The sequence below is a fragment of the Lytechinus pictus genome, chromosome 11 (assembly GCF_037042905.1).
Source record: "Lytechinus pictus isolate F3 Inbred chromosome 11, Lp3.0, whole genome shotgun sequence".
Taxonomy (NCBI): domain Eukaryota; kingdom Metazoa; phylum Echinodermata; class Echinoidea; order Temnopleuroida; family Toxopneustidae; genus Lytechinus; species Lytechinus pictus.
In genome coordinates, this window is record NC_087255.1 from 15,687,333 (window position 1) to 15,714,313 (window position 26,981).

The 26,981-nt window shown below is 36.0% G+C and overlaps 1 protein-coding gene across 1 annotated transcript; it reads right to left on the reverse strand.

The window, feature by feature from the left end:
- Positions 1-268: 268 nt before the first annotated feature.
- Positions 269-10,890, reverse strand: LOC129271512 (uncharacterized). Its single transcript, XM_064107034.1, has 4 exons — positions 10,711-10,890; positions 6,427-6,528; positions 4,487-4,732; positions 269-459 (listed from the first exon to the last, which is right to left on the reverse strand). Exons 1-4 carry the CDS (start codon positions 10,748-10,750, stop codon positions 269-271), a joined length of 579 nt encoding a protein of 192 aa, XP_063963104.1. The 5' UTR covers positions 10,751-10,890.
- Between the last annotated feature and the right edge of the window lie 16,091 nt (positions 10,891-26,981).

Consider the following 26,981-nt stretch of genomic DNA (forward strand, 5'->3'; position numbering starts at 1 on the left):
ATTGCGTGACAGAGAGAAAGAGTAGAAGAGAGTAAGAGGAAATGAGGAGTTACAGGCACAGTGTTTTCTCATATGAGGTGTTCATTGTTGCATGGTATAAATAAACATTTACCATCAAATGGACATGAAATTGGCTAATTATATCCGTATATAATAACATGTTTCGGTCTATTTACCAATTCATTCATAAAATTCAATTTCTTTTGAAATAATTTGCTGTTACGAAAGGAAAGTCCTTAAAATTTACTATAACGGGTAATCCTACTCGTCATAATACATACCCCTCTCCTTCATCAACAGCCATACTCGAAAGCCCGGCCTCTAATCCAGTTTTAAAATCCGTTTCCGTCTGTGGGAATGTGTTTCCTGGTTTAATGTCGGTAGTTGTTACTTTCTTTCCGCTCAAGTAACCGATGAACAAAAGGCCCAGTGACTCAGCAATCGAAATATGCGACCTATCTGTGATGGATTAAAATCAAATGAAATTCAATCATTTCACGATTTCTCCGTGCGCAAAATTTATCAACATCGGAAACTAGATCACACATAATAACCATTTACAGTTTATGTTTTTTTTTTTTCATATTGTATTATAATAACGGTTTATTAACTTATTCTTTGTAATAGGATCTTGACATTGTACCTTAAGAGCCTGCACATCAAAAACTGTGATGTTAACCCGTGTACATAGAGGACCACACCAGTCATTTTACTCCGGTGTTAAATTGACAGTGTTAGTTTAACACCTATAGGTGTTATTACGACACCTTTGGTTGTTATATTTACACTATTTGGTGTTATGTTCAATCTGTAGGGTGTAATTTTAACACCTCAGGGTGTGGTCCTCTATTAACACCAACTGGTGTCAGTTTTAACACCACAGTTTTTACAGTGTGGTAAACATTCGCGCAAAGGCATAGTTATTACCCGGTGACTTTATGCTGCTTTCACACGAAGGTATATGATCGTTGGCTACGGTCGCAGAGATCGCACCCAGCGACCGATGAAATCATGATGTGAAAGCACATCGTTATCAGCGACCGATTGAAATGCCCTATCCATCCTTTGTCAAAAACGATCGGTCGCTGAGTACGGTCGGAGAGGTACTTCAGCGACCGATGCAAGCTTGATGTGAAAGCACATCGTGCTCTGCGACTGATGTAAATGCCCTATTCATATCCTTTTTGACACAGCGAACAAAGCCGTTAAGTTTGTTGTGCACATAGAGGACGGAATTAATGCATTTTCCCGTGTATTAACGAGGCTAATAGCCCTTCTCCATTCTCGTACTTTTTATTGCTAAAATAGTTTTGATTTGTTGTATAAGCCTTAATCATGAACATGTTTTACTCTCGGTCATTTCTTACTCGCTCCCTTTCCCCCCATGCTCTTCACGTTGATTTTCTTTCTCAATTCTCAACCCCTCCTCTTTGCTCTAACCTTTAAAAAAAATCCATTTATGAGCTGCAGTGGTTGAAATATATATCTATTTCATCATGTTCTATTTGAATTTTGATTCATTAAGTTTGTTCTTTCCTTGAAAGCAAAGGCATGTACATTTTACCAACACTTGTTTTTATAACTGAAGTTGAACGACGGATAAAAACACAATTATTGTTTTCTATAATTATAATCACAGATAGTCATTATACTTTTAAGTACATACTTTTAATCATTCTACCATTAGACCCTTACACTTTAATTTTCCGTTATTTTCAAAGATGTTACTATCTTCATAAATATTGTTATTGTTGCAGCTTTTTCTGATATTTTTTTAAATTTTAATTTGATGTTGATTTATTTGATTATTAATTATGGGGATATAAACGCACAATTCCCTTTCCTCCAAACAAACATTTCCTCTTATTTTTTTTACGTTTTAATTAGACACAATTTGTTCTTCTCCATTTGAACCGAAGTATTGTCCTTATTTTGAACACCGTTTCATTTTAATTGGTAAGCTTAAGAATGCAGCTCTATGTTTCTTCATTTCTGTAAAATGAACAGGATATGATTAATGTAACAAGTTTTGAACTAATTAAAAGACCCCTTAAACATTTAATGATATGTAATCCTCTTTTTTGTCACCTATGTACAATTGTGAGAGGCAATGTTCTTCAATAGACATGTTAACTTGGATCCATAGGTAGTAAACGTTCACCTCTTTGCATTTTAGTGACTTAAATAAAAAAAAAATTAAAGCTAAGAATCACTCATTTCAATAAGGCTAATGAATTGAAAATTCACCCCTGGTGACTTTTTTAAGGGTTTGCCATGACTGGTGACACGTGGAGTATCCTCTCCGGAGCATTCCCGACCTTTCGCTGGAGAACGCGAACGCATGCTTACGACGGTAGTTGATTTTGGAAGAGAACTTTGGGCCCGCTGTAAAAGACTGTCCTGCAATGCAAGTTGTGTGACATGAGAATTTGTTTATTTTTCGCATCCACAACGGAAACATTCAATCTGCGATTTGTGTGCAAAAATAATGATATGGCAACAGCGACATATCTGATTTATGGTGAGCTTCAGAGCCACATTTAGTTCCTCCCAGAGCTCGAGGAAGCCGCCCGGGGGTGCCACTATCATTGACGAGTGGATACCAATGAGGCACGACCACGCGTAAAAAAGGACTTCCTTTTCAACAGTGGGCACGTTACGTATGTAACGTAATTGGGTGCTTTTCGAAACGTAAAGTGGTATCCACTCGTCAATGGAAGCAGTCCCCCGTGAATAAGATATCTAACCCTCCATTTCGGGGGAAAGTAGTACATAATGCCCACCATGCACACGGGCATGATTTTCTCCACATTGTGTGCGAGATGGCTTGCCGTTTGTGTAGGAGGAGCCAGCAAAAGAAAACAAATATCCGGATTATTTTTGGAAGAATTTGATGTGCATGCAGGTAACGCATGCGAAATGGTTTAGCTAGAGAGGTGAATGTGACCAACAGACTTAATTGCCAGCGATCCACCAATAATCCACATTTATAGATGCCATATCGATTCGATGGACTGCAATGATACTTAGGCCTTAATTCAGTAAGTTTTTTCTCACTTGATATGTACTCGATTTGTTTAAAACATCACCCTCTTCTCCATGTCATAATACACCATGGTTCAATTTATAATGAAATCTCCAGCCTAGCGAAGCGGCGGCCGGAGTCCCGGGGCATGCTCGATGAGCACTCGTACGCACAAGAAAGCTCTCACAATTTGCGAATGGCATGCATGGTGTCACATGAAAGAATTTTGAACACGAAACGCAGATCTAGAGCCCGTAACACAAAGCTTAGCAATGATTGTAGAACAGTTTTCCACGATTGATTCCATTGAATATAATTTACAATCAATCTTAACAATCGAGTGAACGATTGATCATTAACTTTTGTGTTACGGGACCCTTATGCCGCGTCCCCGAGGCTTGAAAAAAGTGGCACGCGCTGAAACGAAAGTAGCTGGGAATATATCTCGTCAAAAAAGCACCAGTTTTCAGTCCGGTTTTCATGTATCGTTATCATCAAAACTTATGAGTAGACAGTATACGAATAAACCAAGAGTCTAATGCAAGTTTAAACGCAAAATTAAGTTGAAAAAAAAAACTCTCCGAATTTCATAGTATTAGTGAAAGTAAATTGGAAGGGCAGGCCTTCTAGTGCAAAAACAGACGTGTATTTTGTGGTCCCAAGATGGCCGCCGCTTCGCATCGGTGACTTCATTTCTGAATAGCAAATCAGGTAGTATTCAGATCAGTGGCCTGACCAAATTTTCATGGCGGCGTGAAAGCACTTTCGATCGGTCGCTTGGTGCGGCGATCGTAGCCTGGTGTGAAAGCAGCATAAAATGCATCAAATTATCAAATTTAACACTTTTTTTTTAAATATCAGCAGGGTGTATCCTAAAACTAAGGCCTGGAGCCACTGGTCGACGGACACAAACGTATTCATAACGGATAAAGCGGAAAAAGCAAATAATATTAGGGGTGGCTCCATCCGTCTTCATCCGCTCCAGACATACCAGACAATGGGGAAAAAATGGGCGAACAATATTAAATCACAGTGGACGGATTGTAGATGGATATAGAGCGTATGAAACACGTTTTACATTCCGTTTTATATCTTCTCTGCATCCGTAAGTGCACTTACAGATGCAGAGAGGATGTAAAACGAAAAAGAATCTTGTTATCCGTTGGAAAACGTTATGTATCCGTTGAATGTGTACTCTTCGCACACGTGTCTCATACGCTCTACATCCACCGAGCATCCGTCCACTGTGATTTCATTGTTCACCCATAATGTCCATTGTCTGGAGCGGATGAAAATGGATGGAGCCACCACGAAATGCTGTTCTCTGCTGTATCCGTTGTGAATACGTTTTGCGTCGTCGGCCAGTGGGTCCAGGCCTTTAGTAACCAAACTTTTGTGTTCGGGGGGGGGGGGGGGGTGGAGAGGGATTGGTAATTGGAAGGAGAGCTGTTAGGAGTCTACCATTATTTTCGTAGGAGACTTCTTCCCTCTGTGTACCACCACTGGCGTTAGCACGAAACACTTTATGGACATCTTTGTCGGTCCAGTAAATCTTCTTCTGCTGTGAGTCGTAAGCAATGTTAGACGGTTCTCGAGTGGCTGGTATTGAAGAAAAGCGTAACTCTTCTTGTAGATCAGCAACAAATAAACCGGGACTGTCATCATTGTCTAGGGTGTATGGTGTCACAAACATCTTTGCACCCAATGCTGTAACAAACGATTAAGGTTCGGATTTTTTTTTTTTTTTTGTTGGGGGGGGGGTTTGTTTCGTTAGTGGTGGACATCGGGGTTCGTTTAATAAAAGTTGTTAAAATAACAAATTTGCCATAGCGGTTAAAAGCTACTAAAAAGCCTTCAATCTGCTTGGATGATCGTAAATCTGTTATAGAAATTGAGTATTTGTTACCATAACAAGTGTTTGTGAAACGTGACCCTGGTCTAAACCTGGAGCGGAGAGAGGGTACGAGGATAGTAAAAATGCACAAAATTTCGAAGGGGGAGGCAAATGAAAATCAAGAGCATTTTCTCATAAAAAGTGTTAGGCCTACCTACAACATATTGCTCTTCGAATATAGATGTTCGACAATATTGTTTTATTAACAACAGCAGTGGCGGCACCAATGGGGGGGGGGCATTTGCTCTCCCAGTCAGGATCGTTCCCCCCCCCCACTTGCCCAGATAATTTTTGAAAACTTAAAGAAGTATAGTAAATGCTGTCATAAGCATCCTACTAAAGGCTGTAAAGTGATCCAAAACAACTTTTCACTCTTCAAATTTGAACATTATCCGAGTCCATTCACTGTTAGTTCCCAAACAATATTAGTCACTAATATAAATCGTAATCTGATCATCATATGAAATTAAAAAAATCGGTATGTTCAATAGATAAGATGGGGTTTAAATATCCAGTGTTCAAGTCGATGTGCTTCTCCAGATTATAGTTTTCATTCATTTTTAGCGCGATACGTATGCTGCGTGTTCATAATGTTAATATATTAATAATAATGCGAGCTTTGCGCTCGCATTATTTAATTGGTGAGATATAATCTTCATGACCCACTGCAAACAATCCTTAACAGGTCCGTTTCAGGTCAATAGGGACTACATTATAAATATTGTAGCTCGCGCTTCGCGCTCGATTTTTTGAAACAGGCCAAAACAATTTTGTCCGACGCCCCATCCAAAAAATGTTATTTCGTCACCCTCATCCTGCTTAAATATTTTGATGCCGCCACTGAACAACAGTAGTGATAAAAATCAGAAAAACAATGATAAAATTATTCACGTTACGTCATCAACCATAAAATAGCTGGGAAAGACGATTATTTAGATTATTAAAGTGCTTGTCTGAAAAAAGGTTTTCAAACACAATCGTTAGGAATGCTTAAAAAGAACATTTACTGCAAAAATAGCATTCTAGGAGCTTTATTGTATATTAGCATTATTAATTCATATAAAAAATCTAATTATTTCGGAATAATTAATCATACTACCTCTTAGATTTTATGGCATATATTATGCAAATTTTTACGATCGGCTCTTTGATGAACGAAAACATAACCATAGAGCTCTAAGGTATACTAATAATGGAAATAACAATAAGATAATGATAATAATGATGAAATGATAATACTTGCTAGTATAGCACTTAACGCTTACTTTATCAGAAGTCTCTGAGCGCTCTACATTGCTTTATCAGAGCAGCTGTTACATGCGCTGAGTTTCAAGGAATAAATTCATAGCAGGTACTCATTCACCTAACCTGGGTTGAGTGCGGCACAATGTGGTTAATAAACAATAAACTTGCCTGTAAGTTTTACTTAAGTAAAACAAATTTACGTTCACATTATACAAGAGATAAAGCATCAATGTAAACTGTTTTTTATTTTTTATTTTTTTACCGAATTCGGAGTGTTTGCCGGTGTAGCCTGGTGCAGACAGACACTTAAATGAGTCCATGGTTTCTTCGCATATTTCATTCCCACATGGATTCATAAAGCAATCTGTTGAAACAAGACATAAAAAGTTAAGTAGCATTTGGGAAAGCTTTGGATAGACAAAGGGTGGTATTCTACCAACTAATAAGCTAGTCTTCGACTCCAAAGGAACGTTGTATCAAGATTTTCGTCCGACAAGTTGTAGGTTCTTACTACGTTGCCTAATTTAGATTGGTTGAAAAGCACTTCAACTATGACTGTCATACAAAACGGTATTTATTGGATAAAATATCCGAACTGTCCCGTCATGAAACGCCCCAGTTTTCGTAAGCTCCAAAAACGTCTCCTAATACAGAACTGAGTAGAAGTCGCAAGAAATTTAGAAATTTTCATCTTACGGGAGATATTTCAGTAAATGCTAACAGAGCTAAACAGCATGAACAGTAGGACCAGTCACATCTTTTGGATTGTGGCATTGACCTGGGAAGCGGGGGTACTCCGGGCTGAAAATATTTACATCTATCAAAATAAACAAATTTTATCGAAATCTGATTACAAATAGTTAGGTTTTTCAATTTTGAAGTTAGGCAATGTTTTTTGGAAAACTGATATGCACGTCGTTATGAATATTCAGTATTTGATGTCACACCCCCATTATCCTTTTTCTTATGTTATTACAAGGAATCAATATTGTAATATTTCTTTCATACAAGTGTGAATGATGTCTCCCTTGTAATGAATTAGTTGCAGCAAATAATGTTTAATGCACTAAATCTGTTGTCAATTCAATTACTTTGGTTCTTGAAGGGAAAATATGAATAAAAAACGGGAAAAAGAGAAAAGGGAGTGAGAAAGAAAGGGAGAAGGAAAGGAGGAAAAGGAAAGGGAAAAATGAAAAGAAAACTAAGAAAAAAATTAAAAAATTAAAACTTAAATTTGTTTTGGGGGAAGTGAAAAGTTGCACTGTCTTGTTCGTTTTTAATCTCTTTTTGTTCTTATAACACTGTATTGTCCATGTCCCATGTTATGAACTAAATTAGCTCTGCAAATAAAAAAAAAGTTGGAAATAGAACACAGCTACCACTTCACAACAATAGACAATAAGCCATTTTGTTACTGATTTACAAATGTGCAGATTTGGGAAGACAATGTGGCAATTTGTGTGAACTGCCCCCTGTTAGATAAGCATGCTATTTCTTGTCAGCAAATACTGAAAAAAAAAGACTTTATATTTCAGTAACCGACTTTGAGAGGTTATATAGTTAAATCTTTTTTAATGACATTCTTGATGCCCCCTTATATTGATTATATAAGGCTTATCAATACCTATGAGAGTGAATGTACATACTCATTTTTTTTTCTTCTAATGTTAATGGTCACTGATGCGTAAAAATATAATTGAATTATGAGGGTTGATACCATTAGTAAATCATGAAAATATGAGACGGAAATGAATAAAAATCAAGTAAGTTATAGCGTTTTTACGATTTTCCTACTTTGCATTTCAATAAATATGAAGTTTTTGAACGTAGACTATTACGTATTTTAATTTAGGGGATGAAAATGGCATTTTGAAGAGCAGGCCATATTTTTTTTTTTATAAAAGAGCAACTATACACAACAAAAAAAGTAAGTCCCCCTAAATCAAATTGCTGTAAGTTTTGAACGGAGTTATTTTGAGACATGATGTTTCGTAGGTGGTTTTCTACACTCATTAAGCAACCCCTGGTGAAAAAATGATTGATCGGTGGAGTCATGCATGAATAATTAAAGATTGAATTAAAAACGACCATTTTTGAAAGTCACAAGAGTCGTTTTTCAGATTGTGCAAATACAAAGTTGGGCAAAAGTTGTCTTTAGGTGAATTTTATGGTGTTATGCTGTTTTACTATTCATCATTTAGCCACTCCACACATAATTTTGATATCGTATTTTCATGGTTGAGTGGGCACAATGTATTGCAGGGGCCATGGGAGCAGGGGGGGGGGTGGCTGCTCGCACTTTGCGTTCGAAGTAATTGATATCAAAGGTATTCCGTTATGTCCGTTCCGATCAAAGGTATTCCGTTATGTCCAATAGCATAACCATCGGTCGATTTGGGATCAGCCTCGGTGGTGTGAAGGTAACGTTTCATAGTGAGGATGTGCACGTGGGCGTTCCATGGGCACTCGACCGCTCCACGACCGCTCCAGGAAAGTGTGTGGTGATAGAAATGATGGATGATAAAAACAACAGCAATTAAAGTCACATTTGAAACCGAGTTTGCCCCCAATATTCACTTTATTACCCTTTAGAATGAGTCTGTGACAAACCAATTTTCCCACTTTGATGCGTGCTCACTCATCCAGAAATAAACAAATCGATTTCATTTTTGCACAGAATTCTGCCCATAGATTGATAAACATTACTGCCAAATGAAATTGCTAAAGACAGCCTTGAAAAAAAGTTCCACCATATTGAATAAGGGGTTACTTATTATTAAACATATGCACCCATAATGTACACAAGTCTATGAGAGAGGAAGTCAAAAATTAAAAGAATATGAAATGAGGGTTTGTATCGTGGACGGTTTTTGTTACATCTGCCAACAGTTATTTCATGAAACTTCGCACATGGCTTCAGGGTAACACCATCCAAAAGGCGCGCACACCAAAATAACCATTCGATACGCCGCAGAGTGGGGCCAAGGCCTTGAACTTCTCATTTGCATAATTTTCGAATATTGTGTGCTCACTGATGCATTAAAAATCGGGATTTTCATAAAAATCAAATCAAATGAACTATGCAAGGAGGTTTGTGAGAGATATCCATAGTTACAAATTGCATTTTTTCCAATAACGAAAAAAAGAGCTAAGCACATTCGACATGTTCATTCAAGCGTGAATGTTTAATTAAACGTCTTTGAATCATTGAAGCAAGGTTAAGTGGTCATGAAAATAATGACAAGAATTGAGGAAAGATCATTTTCAGTTACCAAAATGAAACAATACATGCCTATGATATTTGAAAATCATATTTCTTTTTCAATAAATGTTCACTAAACCGTGAAACGTTGAATATTGTTGAATATACTCTTCCCAAAAATAACTGTCATCATATTCTATCATTTTTATTGATAGAAATGTTTAAAAAAAATCAAATTATAGCAAATTATGACTTGTGTTTATTCAACCGTGAAATTTAGCCAAAAAGATGTATCGTCTTTTAAAAAGTATCTTTTACAAGCCTTCTGACTATTTTTTCAGGATGAGAATGTGGATTTAGTTCCAATATAATGGAATCAAAGTAATGATATTTGGATTGTGACTTTTGAAAAGTGACATTTTTGCCTTTTGACGGTGCTCACTGAAGCATGATTTAAAATACGTCCATAACATTTACTCAGAGGATAGCTCATAAAATTACCTACACGCTCATGTACAAATAATAATAATAATGCTCAATTATTGTATAGCGCATCACACATAGCATAGCATGTCCCTATGCGCTTAAAGAATAAATAGTGTAAGGTAAGAATAAAGTAATCAAGTGATTTATATTGGACCATTAGTTCAAAGTTGGTATTTTATGCATTGAATATATATGTTTTAGTGATCTCCTGAACCTACATTAATCACTTTGATATCTCATTGAATTACGTAAAGCATTCCAGATGACAGCAGAGGCATGAGTAAAAGCACGCTCACCATATGACTTTGTAAAGACAGAGGGAACAACGAATAATGCTTTTGAGCTTGATCTAAGATTTTGGGATGGCTGGTAATATTATGATACTAAATTGGGTAAATAGGACGGGGCAATTTTATAAAAATAGTTGTGTGCAAAAACTAGAAGCTTGAAAATATATTAATAACTCGCATTGGTTCGGAAATTATTGATGTTTGTTTAAGGGGGGATTTAAATTTTTTGTTGTGTACAATCTATAGGAATTTTTTAGAAGTCTGTAGCATGCAGGATAAGGGAGTTAGGACGGGATTAGGAATGATCTGCAAAAAAGACTTGAAATTTACAAAATGGCGCCTGGATGGTCATGCATGAGTAATTTTGGAAAATGAAGTAGTAGGTGCACAACAAGGGATGCTGGACAACATGTCTACCAAAACTGAGCCTGGGCAGAGCTAATAAAAACTACGTGTTAAACGAAATGGATTTTGTGGAAGAAGACGCAGACAGAAGAAAAAGACGGAATAGGATTACGGAACAACAACAAGGCATTGTCGCCTGTGGGCGTCAATGCAGTTATCTAACCTGGTAAACGGCAGATTAGGTGCTGGTCTCTCTCGTTCATCCACGGATAAGGGACCGGTGGCTCCGCAATGAGTTTCGGCAGTAGTTGTATCTCGGTTCCATCGGGACTGGTTATACTCTGGCATGAAAGCTCTGGTTGTACAATACACTTTGTGTGTGATTTAGGTACTATATCGGAGCACGACGTTATCAAATAAAAAATGGTTAGAGAAATTATTATGTAGAATAAGAAAAAAGATCAATGCAAGCCTTTTCCTTGTTGATTTTTGTTAGTTATTTATTCATTTTTTAAAAATTAATTTAAGTATCAATTTAAGGGTATGGTCAAATGACAGGTTGCCAAGTCGTGTGTTAGTGGCGTTATACTGCAATGCCTTTTTACCGTTGTCTGTCCTTATCTCCATTTTTTTCTTATTTTGAGAATTTTCTTTGTAATAACAATGAATATTTAGAGGTGCTTGACTAGAACAAGAAGTACCATAGCCATGATAGCGCATACTCGATATATACATGCAGATAGTCGCTCAATTACAATATCTGCGTAACGTGATTGATGCAAGAAAATAATCATTACGTTTTCTTCAGCAATAAATCGTACATTTGATAGGTGAAAAAGAGGGATTAGATCTCTAGACAAGATTATATAATTAAAATGCTATAGTTTTCAGAAAAAAAACTATTTAGTCATTGACTACTTAGTCTGTTCGATATACATGTACGAGTCATCCCTTAAAGAAATAGACAGTTTCAGATGGAAAATGGTAGTGATTTCATTTGCCTGATTGCTACATGTAAGAACGCATGAATACTTGTCTGCAAGCAAGCAGAGGACCGACGCGTCGGTCCTCTGGTTGCGATGGCTTAAGATCATCTCCGAGTGCCCTCGTAATGAGGATTAATGGCTTTACCAAAGGGCACTAGCGCACCAAGTGGGAATCGGGCCCGGGTAATCGGAATCCGAATCCTCCGCGCTCAATCCATTCAGATAACCAAATCCATTCCAAATGTCATTATACATGTTTATAGAGCCTTTTCATTAAGGGTAAGTATAAATTTTGATGGTAGCATATTCATGTTGATTAATTCAAAACACTCGCATATTACCAGTGGTGCTATTTATAACAAGAAAATTCATTATTCACTCTTAACAAATCAGTCGAATTGACTAGACCAGTAGTCAGCTGGATGCAACTGATATGCCACATTTCTGAAATATGTTCTAGTCAGAAATACCATATGTTCCAGTAAAATACGACTAGAAATTAGCTCAATATGATTAGAATTAAAGTGATCATTTCACTTTGTTCTGATTTTAAAAATTCTCATTTTGGTTCTTGAAAATGGGCTAAACATTAGGCTTATAGTGTAAAAATACCATCCCAAATGTTTCAAAGTATTATATCCACAGGATCAATTTTAAAACCTTCAAGATGTAAACCAAAGTTTGAAAATAATTGGGAGTTGGTTTCAGTGAACCTGTGCACCACAACACACAAACTCTAGATGAACACAGCATGGCCTACATACAGTGTGTACAAGGTATACACTGAATGTACAGTGCAGCTAATAGCGTGTGTGTGTAAATAGGAGATACACACAGCAGAAGGCAGTCAAAATAGCCAACGGACTTTTTGAATTGGAGTAAACTGGTCATAAGCTTAACCTGTCTACTAGACGGTTCTCAAAGTAAGCTAATAAATTGCTACTTGTATCTAAATAAGAGTTTTTCATTCTATATTGTGGTCTGTTTCAGGGTTTTTGAGGACAAATACATGCACTCATACACATGTTTCGTCTCAGTTTGAGAATTTTTTAAATCAGCTGCTCACAAAGTTAAACGATTCCTTTAACAGTTGCACCCAGCTGATCCTATCATCTAGTCATTTTTGACGGTGTTTTTTTTAGAGTGTTCATTAATTGAAATTAAATGCAAAAGTGAAGAGAAAAGAGCAGTGATTAAACGTACATTGATGCACATTGAAACCAAATGAGAAATTGTCTTACCTGTCAATACTACCACAAGCATGATGTATGCCGATAGAGATACGATGCGTCCATAAGGAGCAGACTCTTGTAATTGACGAACATGACGAATATGCTGGAAAACGAGCAATTAAGAGGAAAAAACTTGGACGATTCCTATTGAGTTTGATCACATTCGAGTTGCAGTTCAAGGATTTAAAAATGGATATTGTCCCAGGAGTACTTTTAGGAACTTTTGTTTTGAGCTATATGCCTACTTAATTGATTTTGACAATCTGATTTTGTTTTATTTTCCTCGTTCAGAGGTACTTTATTCTTCATATTCCTTTCTCATTTTAACAATTCCTTCCGAGGCACAGTGAGTTACAAAACAGGTTACATATAAACATGTAATAAACATCAACTGTTTAATCTAAGATGTAATAAATATGAAATTTATCTGTAACGTTATAGCTCTTCAAACAGATGAATTAAATGAACATTGGATTTGAATCTCTTTCTTGAACTCATACCAAATTGAATATATATTAAAAGCTCTTGCATAAATTGCAGAGAATTATTTATCTTTTTCCAAAAATTGGCAACAGGATTACATTCTAACATAATATGAACAAAAGTTTCTTCTGCTTCACAGAACATACAAGATGTGTCATTAGCTAATTTCCAACGACATAAATTGAATTTAAAGGGTAATAAATTGTGAAGCATTTTCAAGTTGTATTGTCGAATCTTGTTATGCTTTAAATACTTTAGTTTGAAATTAAAAACATTTTGCCATTCAAAGTCTACTGGTAATCCTAATTTAGATTGCCAGTATTGTATAATGTGTGGATCAGATTTTTTTGGGTTACAAGTAAAACATAACAATCTTTTGATTTCATGTTCTTTAAATTTACAATATCTCCTCCACTGATTTCAAAAAGATCTTCTGGAAGCTTTGAAGATAAGGTGTCACATATGTTAGTCCGTTCTGCTGGGACAGCTCTTTTTAGCTTTGAATATTCAAACTCGACTAAAAGTGATTTAAATGCTACTATTTTAAATATTTCTTCGGAAGGTTTTCAGGCATGATTACGTAATAATTGGTGAACATAAAATATTTTGTGATCGAACCATCTGTTGAAATATAAAAGGTTTCTTTCAAATTTTATATGACTGTTATACCATAAAATTTCGTGTTTTATACTATTAATAGTGTGATATTCAGTAAATCGTATGTCATACCAAGAGCATAATAGATCTGTATAAAAGGATGGAATTTGCTTTTTCATACATAAAATTAACATATCTTTTTTAGAACAATTGAAACGGAGACACAAGGGCATCGGTCCTATCTTTGCTGTCCAAAATCTAAACAAGTACATCCATGGTTGATCATCGTATTTTAAATATTTTGAAATCCATGAAAGTTTTAATGAAGATAATTTTGAATTTAAGTCTATCATATCTAATCCTCCTTTATAAAATGAATTGATACAAACATTTCGTTTTATCTTTTCTTTTTTCGAGCCCCAAATAAACATGTACATCATTTTCTCTAATTCACGTGCCAGGTTGTTTGGCACGTGTATTACAGTTGCAGGGTAAACAATTTGTGATATCATCAAAGATTTAAGTATTACTATTTTGCCATATATAGTTAAATTTCTCATTTTCCAGATGTTCATTATAGATTGAATTTTAACTAATTTTGTATCCCAATTCATTCTTTCCTTTTTACGTTTATCTGTTCCTACAAAAATACCAAGGTATTTCACTGGATCATTTGTCCATTGTATATCTCTTAAGGTTTCATCTTGAGGGAAGATGGACATTGCATGAGTTTTTGTTAAATTAAGTTTAGGGCCTGCAATTTCTCCAAATTGCCTTATATCTTCTATCGCAATATTACCGGAATTAACAAAACTCACAAAAATTACTGCATCATCAGCAAGCTGTGATATTTTGATTTCTTTTTCTGAACACTGGGTTCCATTATCTCCTGGAATAATGATTACTTCAATATTATCGTTTTGTTTTATTTTCCTTGCCATAACATCAGCAATTAATAAAAACAGTAAGGCTGAGAGTGGGCAGCCTTGTCTTATACCTTGTTCTATTTTTGAAATTTTTTGACATCCAACCGTTATTAATCACTCTACCGGAAGCATCATTATACGGAACTTTAATCCAATTAATAAATGAATACTTGAATTTTAATATATGTAATAACTGAAATAAAAAATGATGGTTAACATTATCAAAAGCTTTTTTGAAATCTAAAAAAATGAAATAACCTGGAAGATTTAGGTGCGAACAAAGATCAATTACATCTTCAACTAAACGAACATTTTCTGAAGCTGAACGCAATTTTAGATAACCAGTTTGATCCTTAGAAATGATATTATCGATAACACGTTGAAGACGTGAACAAATGACTTTGGCTACAATTTTGTAATCGATGTTTAGAAGTGATATAGGACGTCAATTGTCAAGTAAACCTCTGTCACCTTTTTTATGTAACAATATAAAAATACCTTGCTTTTGAGATTCTGACAACTTATTATTTTTGTAACCTTCATTCAAACTATTGATAACCATATATTTTATATCTTGCCAAAAGCATTGATAAAACTCTGCTGATAGTCCATCGCTACCTGGAGTCTTGTTACCTTTCATTGACTTCAATGCTTTGTAACACTCGGATTCTGTAAGTAAACCTTCGCAAAGGTCAGCTTCTTCTTCCGACATGGTAGTAAACTCAACATCATTCAAATAATCATATATTTCTGTTACAAGAACATTATTCTTATTTGAATATAGATTTTGGTAGTATTCATAGATTTCTTTTAAAATGGCTTCTTCATCAAAAATGACATCTTTATCCCGTTTCAAAAAGTCTAGATGTTTCTTTATCCCGTTCCTTTTTTCCAAGTTGGGAAAATATTTTGATGATTTTTCGCCTTCTTCCATCCATTTTTCACGGGATCTCACAAAGGCACCTTTACATTTATCTTCAATTAATTTATCAATCTGCTTAGTAACATCGTTAAGTTCAGTGAGATTATTGTCACTCGGGTGAGCATCATTTGCTTTCGAAAGGATTTCAAGTTTACTTTGCAAGGTATGATATATTTGGTTTCTATCCTTCTGTATTGTCTTTGAGTATTTCATTGCATATTCTTTGATCTTTATCTTGCATAAATCCCATAACATTTGATCATTATAGTTTTTATAGTTTTTATTTTCTAGTTTTACTTTCTTTATGATATTTCTGATTGTTACTTTAAATATGTCGTCTCTAAGAACACTCCTAGTACCAATGAGGTCCAACATTACATGTATGGACCTCATAGGCGACATCAGTAGTATTTTTGGTTAGAAATCTCTGAGAACAGGATATTTAAACATTATATCACAAGTACAAGCTATAATTCCTTTCTCTTATTTAAATTATAATTTTATAGTGTAAATGCATCGTTAGCAACAACAAAAAATGAAAGAAATGAAGGGGAACTTACATTTTCACGGCTTTTTCCTGATTTTCTGGGCAGCAGCTCTTCTCTTCTGACTCGCGATCGAAGCTGATATGAAGATCACGTGATTCGCGTTCTCGTCAGCTGATCGGTTGGTTATTCTTTTCGTCAGACGTTAATAATATATATTTTATAATGCTAGCATTCATCGCTAATTTAGGTGAAAGAGATTGAAGTTAAACAGCGCCAGGTCGGAATCATAATTATTTTGGAAGAGTGTATTTATACACTCGATCTCATACCTGACGTAGACGGCGCTATTCAACAAATGCACAATCTTCAATATAAAAAATAAAACAGAAAGAACGCCTTGAATACAGGCCAAAATGCCTAACGATTTCTCCGCGGCATTAACAACTATTAGTCCAGGATAGGCCCCATAGAGAAGGGGTCGAACCTTGTTTTTTTTAGATATACAATGTTTTTTTATGGTTTCTTGTCAATTCGAGGGTGCTGATTCCGAATCTGAATGATGCCACTCTTGTAACCTTGAGCATTTTCCGCAAATTGGCAAAATCCAATATGGCCGCCAAAATATGCAAATTACCCATGAAAATCATAAAATTGCCCACATATTAGCTATAAAATGCATGTAGTTGTTGTGCAGAAGTGAAATACCCGTTGTAAAAGCGATATTTGATAAAATATTTGTTTATTGATGTTCAAAATGGCCGCCATAACCCCTGTACTTTATTATGTAGAATATGAATGTGGAAAAATATTTTTTTAAACAAGAGCACTATTATTGCATGTGATTGCGATCTGCGAGTAGACTACTGTCTGAAAACATGACTATTAACAAAACTATGTCATTTGTATACTATCTAATGTGATAAATGCTGTATCATGATATTCAAAATGGCTGTCATAGACCCATTATACTGTGTACAATATATAAAAGGGGACAAATAAATATTTGCGAAATATTGGTGTAACACTGTCTGACAAGGATTTATAACGAAACATATCATTTCCCTTGCAATTTCGGTAATTATGCTGCATTTTGACATTCGAAATGGCTGCCATAGGCCCTATCTGTATTATGAACAAAGCGAATGAAGAAACTAATTTTCACAAGATTAAAAACAATAAAATGAATGTAGGCCTAATTGTAATCTACGAGTGAAATATTATCTAAAAACATGTTTTCTAGCGAAACATATCATTTCCTTTTTCATGCATGAGATAAATGCTGTATTGTGAAATTCAAAATGGCCCCTATGGGCCCTTACAGTATTATCTACAATGTAAATGGGGACAAATACTTTTGAAAGAATTAGGATTTGCCTGACTATGAAATCCATGTAATTCTGTTGTATAAGGAATATATTGTTTGAAAACGTGATTTTTTAATGAAATATAACATTTCCTCTCTCATGTAGGTGATAAATACTGTATTTTGACTTTCAAAACGGCTGCACAAGCCCTTATAAATTCTGTAACATGCGTATAGGGAAACTATTAATCACCAGAATGAGAACCAAAAAACGCACGTATCTATGTGATGTATAGGTAAAATTTGGTCTTGAACATGATTTCTGACTAAATACATCACATAATGGTTGAGAAGGTAATAAAGGCCTTACTTTGAAATTCAAAATTGATGCCATAGCCAAAAGTAGTATGTACATTGTAACTGGGGACAGATAATTTTGACAAAATTTTTACTATGAAAATGGCTTAATTTTGATGTAAGTGTTAAAGGGGAATCCAACCTTTGCCATAAAATATTGTGTTGGGAAGGAGAAAAATAAATTAAACAGGATGGTGAAAGTTTGAAAGAAATCGGACAAGCAATAAGAAAGTTATAGCTGCTTTAAAACTGAGATCACTAATAGTATGTAGATTTCAAATTGGCAACTGGGTAAGTAAATTATGACAAGGGGCAAGGACAACTTTTCCATAGGCCATGTACTTTATTATAAGGGATTTGTGGTTTTCTCCTAAGTACCCATTCCCCTGGGGCAGTAATCTAAATATAACCCAGGTAGTATTTTGTTTAATGTCCTCATGAAAGAAAAATATAATTTGAAATAAAACTTTTGGGAAAAATGACATTTTAGCCATAATATGTATTGGAGCACATGGAAGAGTAGTCCTTGCCTTACATCACTATGATATCCCATATGCGGCCAATTTGAAGTCGCCATGAGTATAGTGATTACCAATATCTACAACTTTTAAAAATTCATAACTTTCTTGTTGTTTGTCCAATACTGTTCAAACTTTCACCTATCAACTTGTCTGATTTTTCTTTTTCTCATAAAAACAAGTTTTTATTTGGGTTGGATTCCCCTTTAAGTATTGTATAAAGATTTCTAACTAAAAATATCATAGCTTGTGTCATAAAGGTGATGAATGCTGCCTTTTAAAAATGAAAAATGGCCGCCATAGTCCCTTATCTTAATATGTAAAATTTGAATGGGGAAAGATAATTTCCACAAAAAAACATATTGCAGCCATTTTGAATTTTAAATATAGCATTTATCACCTAAATAACATAAGAAATGATCTATTTGGTTAGAAATCATATTTTCAGACGATATTTCACTCATTTTAGTCCATTTTAGTCAAGCAAAGCAAAATTCTGTTAAAATTATATGTTCCCATTCACAAAGTACATAATAGGCCTACCTTTAGGGCCTGTAGCGGCCATTTTGACTTTCAAAATACATTATTTATCACCTACCTGGCAGAATGAATGATATATCTTTTTAAAGATTATGTTTTCAGACAATATGTTATTCTTAAATCACAATTATATGCATGTTATGGTGCTGACTCCTGTGAAAATTGGTTTCCCAGATCGATTGTACATAATACAATCAATGTCTTTTGGCGGCCATTTTGAAAGTCAAAATGCAAAATGTAACACAAATATGAAACCCGAATAATATTTTTCGTTGCAAATTATATTTGAAGACAGTATTCCACTAATTTACCACAAAAAATGCGTTTTAGTGCTCACCTTGTGATTGTTTTTGTCCTCTCTCGCATCGTAGATCATAATTCTAGGGCCTTTGGCGGCCATATTAAATATCAAAATACAGGGTTTATCACATACATGGCATGTTAAATAATAAATTTCGTTAACAATAATGTTTTTAGTCAGTATTCCACTCGTTTATCTTAACAAAATGCATTTTAGTGCTCACTCTTGTGATTTTTTTTTGTCACCATTCACATTGTACATAATAGTGTTAGGGCTTTGGAGGCCATTTTGAATATCAAAATACAGGATTTATCACATTACTGACATAACAAATGATATATATCGTTAGCAATCATGTTTTCAGACATTGCTTCACTCATAGATTATAATTACTTGCATTTCAGTGCTCAATTTTGTAAAAATTAATTTTCCCCATTTATATTGTACAGGGGTCTATGATGGCGGCCATTTTGATATCAAGTAAATACATTTTTTGACAAAAATCATTTTTTCAGATATTATTTCACTCCGGCAGCACAATTGCATGTACTTTATAGCCAATGTGTGGACAATTTAATGATTTTCATGGGTAATTTTGATATTTTAGCGGCCATATTGGATTTTGCCAATTTGCAGAAAATGCTCAAGGTTACAGGAGTGGCATCATTCAGATTCGGAATCAGCATCCTCGAATTGACAAGAAACCATCAAAAAACATTGTATATATAAAAAAACAAGGTTCGACCCCTTCTATCCTGGACTATATCGTAAAGGGCGCTCCATTTATCAATAAAGATGGACGCTAAGCTGTCTATGGCGACAAAATTTGCCGCAAATATTTACGAAGAATTGTGAGAAATGGTCTGAAAATGCAACAAAAGAACCGGTGAGTACCGATTAAACATTATTAAGTTTGTAAATAGATTATACATACCTTGTAGATTTAGTTTTTAAGGTGATATTAGTGCTTAGTTCTAAGCTAGGGAGGCCCAAACGCGCGTGAGTGGAGTCCCAGTTTATTAGCACGGGTAAGTATTGGGGTGTCGCCTAGAGTGTCTAAGAAGTGAGTTATTACATTTCCATATACCTTTGCCCTTAAAGGTATTGTTTAACTTTGTGAGCAGCCGATTTAAAAAATTCTCAAACCAAGATGAAACATGTGTACAAGTGCATGTATTAGAACTAATAAACCCTGAAAACAACCATTATTGAGAATGAAAAGCTATAACTACAAGGCAAACCCCGATTTTGTAAATAGGCGTCTTATAGACGCCTAAATAGTACACATAAGTGTATGGGATGAAATTAAGATGGTGTTTTCGGTCACTTTATATTTCAATTTTTGAAGCACTAAATAATTATTTTCGAACGCAATTTTTTCTGGGCTTCATTTTTGTAACATATCACAGCCACAGGTGACAAGTGTGACCTTCTAGCTCAGATTTTTAAAAACTCAAACCAATGTTAACCAATCACTTTAACTGAAGATGAAATTGTAAATTTTAGAAACACAGCGTTGTGATCACATTTCAAAATGGGTCTTATATCTGCGGAATCTACAAATGAACATAAATTATATGATATCAACCAATAGTCTAATCGGGAGTAATAGCCAAGTAAGTATTGCCGCCAAGTAAATTGTTTGAGTGAAGGGTGACATTTTCTCCAGATGTCTACTAAGTTCAACTTTTTACATATATTTTGCAACAGGTCATTAGGTTTATATGCATCACTTATTCCTTGGGTGTCCATACATGAACTTTGAACTGAATTCCAGTCTCCAGCCAATAATAGCAAATCATCTTTATGTATGTGTGCTTTCAGCCATGAAAGTAAACCTCTAAAAAACTTAGACTTTTCCGATGATTTTGTCGGAGCATAAACATTTACAATAAAATAGAACTTATTGCTGTAAGATAATCGAATACCAATCACACGGCCACCGGGCTGTCTAATACATTCTATGATATCTTTCCGGCGTTCTTTCATTCGTTTCCATCTATTTATCTTCCTATGTTTGATCTTTCTTTTCTTTTCCGCTTCGGAGGTTTTTTGTTGGATTTTTTCGGTGTCGGGGTTTCAGGTGAAAAAGGCGATTGAAACTGGTCTGCCTCGCTCGATGTTTCGTCTGCTGAATCGCATTCGTTTGCAACGTCTGTTGTGTTATATTGCTCATCAGACTGTGACGGTGTGTGTGTACGAAGAAAGCCTGTGATGTGTGGTTGACGTTGTTTGCGAGAAGGTGACGGTGCGTCAGCTTGTTGTGTATGCCTCTGTGGTGTATGCATTCTCTCCTTCGGGCGAGCCCCATTGGCTGTCGCGGCTTGATCACGCGATGTGGGTCCGGCTTTCATGGCGTTCTCACGGGGTTCACGATCAGCTGTGGTGTTACGTAACTCGCTGGGTGTGGCTGTGTTTACGTTTGCTGTGCAAGTGCTGCTTACGTGGCCGGTCTGTCTACAGTTTCTACATTTCACACTGTTGGTGCATTGTGACGAATGGTGCCCGTTTTCGAGGCATCTTGAGCAAATTGACACTTTCTCAGGTTGTCCAATATGGAAAACTCTGACTCGAAATAAGTTAGCAACTACAGTAGATCTGGGGAGGGGTTGGGAGGGCGGGTCTATTAAACACACTCGGTCCCCATTCAGACAGTCAATAAGTTTACCATTCACTCTTAGTTTCTGACGAATTATTTCACTTCTTATTTGACATTTCATGTTTTGTAGCGTTGGTTTGATAAGTTCATCTCCCACTGATAGAGGAATTTCCTTTATCAGCACACGAGTCAAGTTCTCATTATTGGCCTTGGTATAGGGGTTCGTATCATAGACTGGGATTGTGGTGTTTCTTATCTTGATATGAGGCTCACTCTCGTTTCATGACTGTTTACATAAATTCTCCACAGGTTACCAATGCGTTGTACCCCCGTTATAAAATGATGATCAATTGAACGAGATAATGCTAGATACAACTCCTCACCTGTAATGTGTGTATCTGTCCTTGGTACGTCCCGTGCCTGTATAAATACGGGTTTAGGTCCCTGTGGTGATGTAAACGTGGCAGAGTTGGGAGTTGCCATGTCAGAATACATTGTTTATCGCTAGAAAATCAAAATATCCTTCAGCTCAGAGTTGTTATGCTATTTCCAAACGTATCTCAAAACCACAAAACTCAGTTAAAATATCCAAATTGCGATTAAATCCACAAAATTAGCTCAAAATTCCGGGAGATATCCGATTCAACGTCGTGACGCTTTCACGGACATGCGCAGATCCGACAATCTGAAATTTGAAAGTATTTACGATCCGAATAATAACCTGTTATACGTTGACGTAATACCGAGTTATTTTATTGGAAAAAGGAAATTTATCGTATAAACATGATAAAGGACAATGTGTTTGTGTAATTACACTACTGAATAGCCCCCCCCCCCACCCGTTAGATTACATCCTTGGGCCCGTTGCATACAAATTTTTACCTGAGAAAACTCGGGTTGTTTTTACCGGAGTTTTCGCCCTGTGTTAAAGTCAATGGCAGAAATCAGACTAACCTTAGTTTTCAGTTTTTACCAGAGTTTTCTCAGGTAAAAAGTTTTATGCAACAGGCATCTTGTGTAGTCCCTGTTTAAAAATTTGTGCAATATACAAATATTGATTGCAATATGAATGTATGACTATAAGGGCCCGTTAGGCGGTCACCCCTCCTTGCCTGTGATCCCAGTATATTGATTGGGTGGTAATGCTTATAAGATAGAATTTTGGACCGTAAACATGGTAAAAAAGTATTTCGCATGCAACTTTGCGTTTTCCTATTGAACTTTCAATGATCATTTTTCTAAGACAACCCCTCATAGTTAGATCCGGGGTGATGCGAGGAGAAATCCGTTTGTACGCCTTAGGTATACTTGAGGTTGAAGGGCCATGAGCGTCCGGGAAGTAGTTTTGGGGATGCCAAAACATCCGTCGTCATCCGTGTGCTGCCTTGTTGGCAAAAATTCATGAACAGTATCTTCGCATTTTTAACAGTAGTGTTACCAATTTGTTTTTGCCATAGAAAGTGACTGGGAATGATAACATTGGTCATCTCACCCCCCCCCCTGTTTCACCACATTTTTGCCCCTGCACAAATTGTAGCCCTGCGACAATTCGTGCAAAATTTGACACCACAAATTGTCACCCCTGCACAAATTGTCGCTACATTTAGGCGACAATTTGTGGAGGAGGGGACACAACAAATTGTCTCCCCATTTTACTCAACACTTAACAGACAAAGAAAATAGGTCATGTAGAGTTGAAAACGCAATTAGAAAATTTTGAATATTAGACGAATTGGTCATTAGACCAAATGAGAATTATACCAATTATATATTAGACAAATTGCAAATTAGACAAAATTATTGGTTGACCAAACTGGTTAAGCCCATGTGTTACTAGGAAAACGGATAATTAGTCAAACTGTAGTTAGACCATGTGTACAACAACCGAATTTTCCACGGGCTCTGCTGCTGTTTTCTTTATTAGCCTCCCCAAAGACAAATTGCCAGTTGGTCTGAAACCGATTTGACTAATGGCCGGTTAGCCCTTTTATTTCCGTTGCTTAGCCTCATCATATACACGATCTAATTCCATTTCGTCCGCAACCAGTTTATCTTTTGATCTATTTGTCATTTTGCCTTATTCACCATTTCGTTTAATTTCCATTTTGTCTAATTTCTATTTTGTCTTATATCTAATTGGTCTAACACCACTTGGTTAATTCCTGTAACAGATTGGAAATATTTATTTGGGATTTAGACAAAAAGGCGATTAGACCATTTGGCTATTCGACAAAAAAGAAAAACCCCGACAAATTACATTTGACCAAGTCCTATACATTAAACCAAGAGGACGTTGGACCAAACTGTTGCTAGAGCAAATTGGTTTATAGCTCGTATGGTATTAGACGATCAGAGAGTTTGACCAACTATTACAATAATAATAATAAAAAAAAAGAATAAATAAATAAAAAAAGATAATTATAATACTAACTAATGATAATAATAATAATACACACTTGTACACACCATAGGCGGATGCAGCTTTTGGCGAAAGGGGGGGGGGGGGGGGGGCACTGCCGAGCGGCGCACATATTTTTGCACTTCACCGGCGCCATAAAAGAAAATGTTGAAAAAGGGGTAAAGTCTGACCCTGTCAAATGCTCTTTTCAAAATGTAGGATTTCCAGCCATGCCATTTTGCATGACCACACGCAGATAATATTTCCGGGGGGGGGGCAAGACTCGAACATTATTTGGTGCACATCTCACATTTGCACATTTTTCATAGTTTTCATGAATGTTAAGGGGAAAAAAATGTTTTTCACAACAGCAGATCGCGAATTTGCCCACCCCCCTTCCCCCCTGCTGCGTACGACCATTCCCTAAAGTCCACTTAAACATATCTCATTATAACAGAAAATATCCATCAATTTAAACATATAATCTTTCTAAAACATATATAGAGAGAGATTGGAAAACTTATTAAAGAAAGAAACAAATTATGCATGCTATGTGCGATTTAAAAATCTCGTGTATTAACCCTTTTATTGCGATGAGGCCAATACTTTTTTTAATTAATAGAGATACAATTTCTTTACTATATGTATATATATATATATATATATATATATATATACACACAGGGGCATCGATCCCTTTTTTCAGATTTGGGGGGCAAAATCATGAATCATTTTTCCAAAGGCGCTCGATATCACACAAAACAAACAAACTCACACAAACACACACACATGCATATATATATATATATATATATATATATATATATATATATATATATATATATATACATGTATACATATATATTTATATGACTCATGAGATAGAGACACATATCTCACCAACAAATAAATGTGAGCGCGAAGCGCGAGCTAAATTTTTTTAGTATACTGACCTGAGAACAGGAAAAAGGTGCCTGTTTAGGACTGTTTTTACTAACTCATGAGGAGGATACATTATCTCACTACACAAATAATGCGAGTGCCGAAGGCGAGCTGAAATTTCTTTATATTCTGACCAGAAAGCTTGATATTCTATGCATTTTTGGTACCAATGATTAAGATGGGTATCTAAAAAACAGTAGATGCGAGCGCGAAGCTCGAGCTTAAAATTTTGATATTTCGATCTGAAAAAAATGACAGTTTAATGGACGTTTGTAATAAAGAACAAGATTATATCCAGCAAAAGATTATTGCAAATCAAAGCAGCGGGAGTTTTTTTTTACGTTAAAATCTGAAAACGAGACATTCTATTCACCTATTTAATCATGAAAAGTATGGGGTTTTGCTACAGAAATGATGCGTGCGCGAAGCGCGAGCTGAAAATTGTTATATTCCAATCTGAGAAGCGGATAATTTGAGCACGATTTTAAATAAAGAACGAGTTGTGTAGCTCCATCTCAATATACGACTGGTTGCGTAACCTACACTTCCGGTACTAGCAACGGGTTTTAGCAAAGTTTTGGACTAAAATATCGAATCATCTTCATAAACACTATAGTAGCTGTCTTACACTAGAGGTGGCACAATGTGGAATGTGTAAAGAAGAAAAGTGACTGACCTTTTTTTTATTAAAGCGTTGGAAAATAAGATCAAAATTAAAGGATTTGCTTTACGCTTTTGTATGATTCTGGGATTTTTTTAATAAATTAAAGATTTCATGACATCTGTGGGCAACTGCCCCGCCCCAGTCCACTCTGTAAGTGCATAAGATAAGCTTTGTTATGACTATTCAACAATAAAATGTATAACCAGGTGCCGCTTATCATCCTTGACCGGCGCCGATCTAGATTTGGTTGGCAATAGGCCCTTCTTCATTATTCTACCGGCGCCTATTTATTAGAACCAGGGGACGCTGATTATTCTTGACCGGCGCCGAGTTAGAACAAGTAGTCCTGATTATTTTTTCCGACGTCACGTAAGATTCAGACAGCGGCAATTCATAATCGACTGGCGCCGATTTAGAACCAGGAGGCGCCGATTTTTAACCAGGTGGTGCTGATTATTCTCGTCCGGTGCCGATTTAGATTTAGGTGGAGCTGATATTCTTGATCGGCGCCGGTTAAGACTCAGGCAGCGCCGATTTTTAACCAGATGGCGCTGATTATTCTTAACCAGCCCCGATTTAGATAAAGGTGGCGCTGATTATCCTTGATCGGCGCCGGTTACGAACTCAGGCAGCGTCGATTTTTCTTTACCGGCGCCGATTTATAACCGGATGGCGCCTATTATTTTTATTTACTTTAGATTTAGGTGGCGCAGATTATCCTTGATCGGCGCCGGTTAAGACTCTGGCAGTGCCGATTTTGTTTGACTGGCGCCGATTTATAACCAAATGGCGCTGATTAATCTTGCCCGGCGCCGATTTAGATTAAGGTGGCGCTGATTATTCTTGATTGGCGCCAGTTATATGCAGGCAGCGCACTGCTGATTATTTTTAACCGGCGAAGCTGTTGGGAAAAGGGTAGTTAAAAGAAAAGATAAGGAAGATGAAATGATTTTGCTTTGCTGGGGATAGTCTTTCCTTACTGTTGCTAATATTATATCAGTGTATAATTTTTTTAAGCGGCGCCTTTTCTTATCTTTCCTTTATTTTTATTTTATCAAGCAGTGCCTTTTCTTTCTTTTACTTTTTTTTTTTTTTTTTTGAGCGGCGCCTTATTTAGACCGGCACGTGCAGCACAAATTGTCGCGAGGCAACAATTTGTGCAAGGGCGACAATTTGTGGTGCAAGAGACGCTCAATCCAGGAAAAAAAACTATCCTGGATCTCCCTGGATCATGCCAT

Bases quoted from the DNA above. Each gene is read 5' to 3' on its own strand.
- LOC129271512 (XM_064107034.1), bottom strand. From the start codon at position 10,750: ATGAACGAGAGAGACCAGCACCTAATCTGCCGTTTACCAG. The intron at 4,733-6,426 runs GTAAAAAAATAA...CGTTTGTTACAG, and splicing joins CGGCAAACACTCCGAATTCG to CATTGGGTGCAAAGATGTTT. The intron at 460-4,486 runs GTAGACTCCTAA...AATCCATCACAG, and splicing joins AGTCTCCTACGAAAATAATG to ATAGGTCGCATATTTCGATT.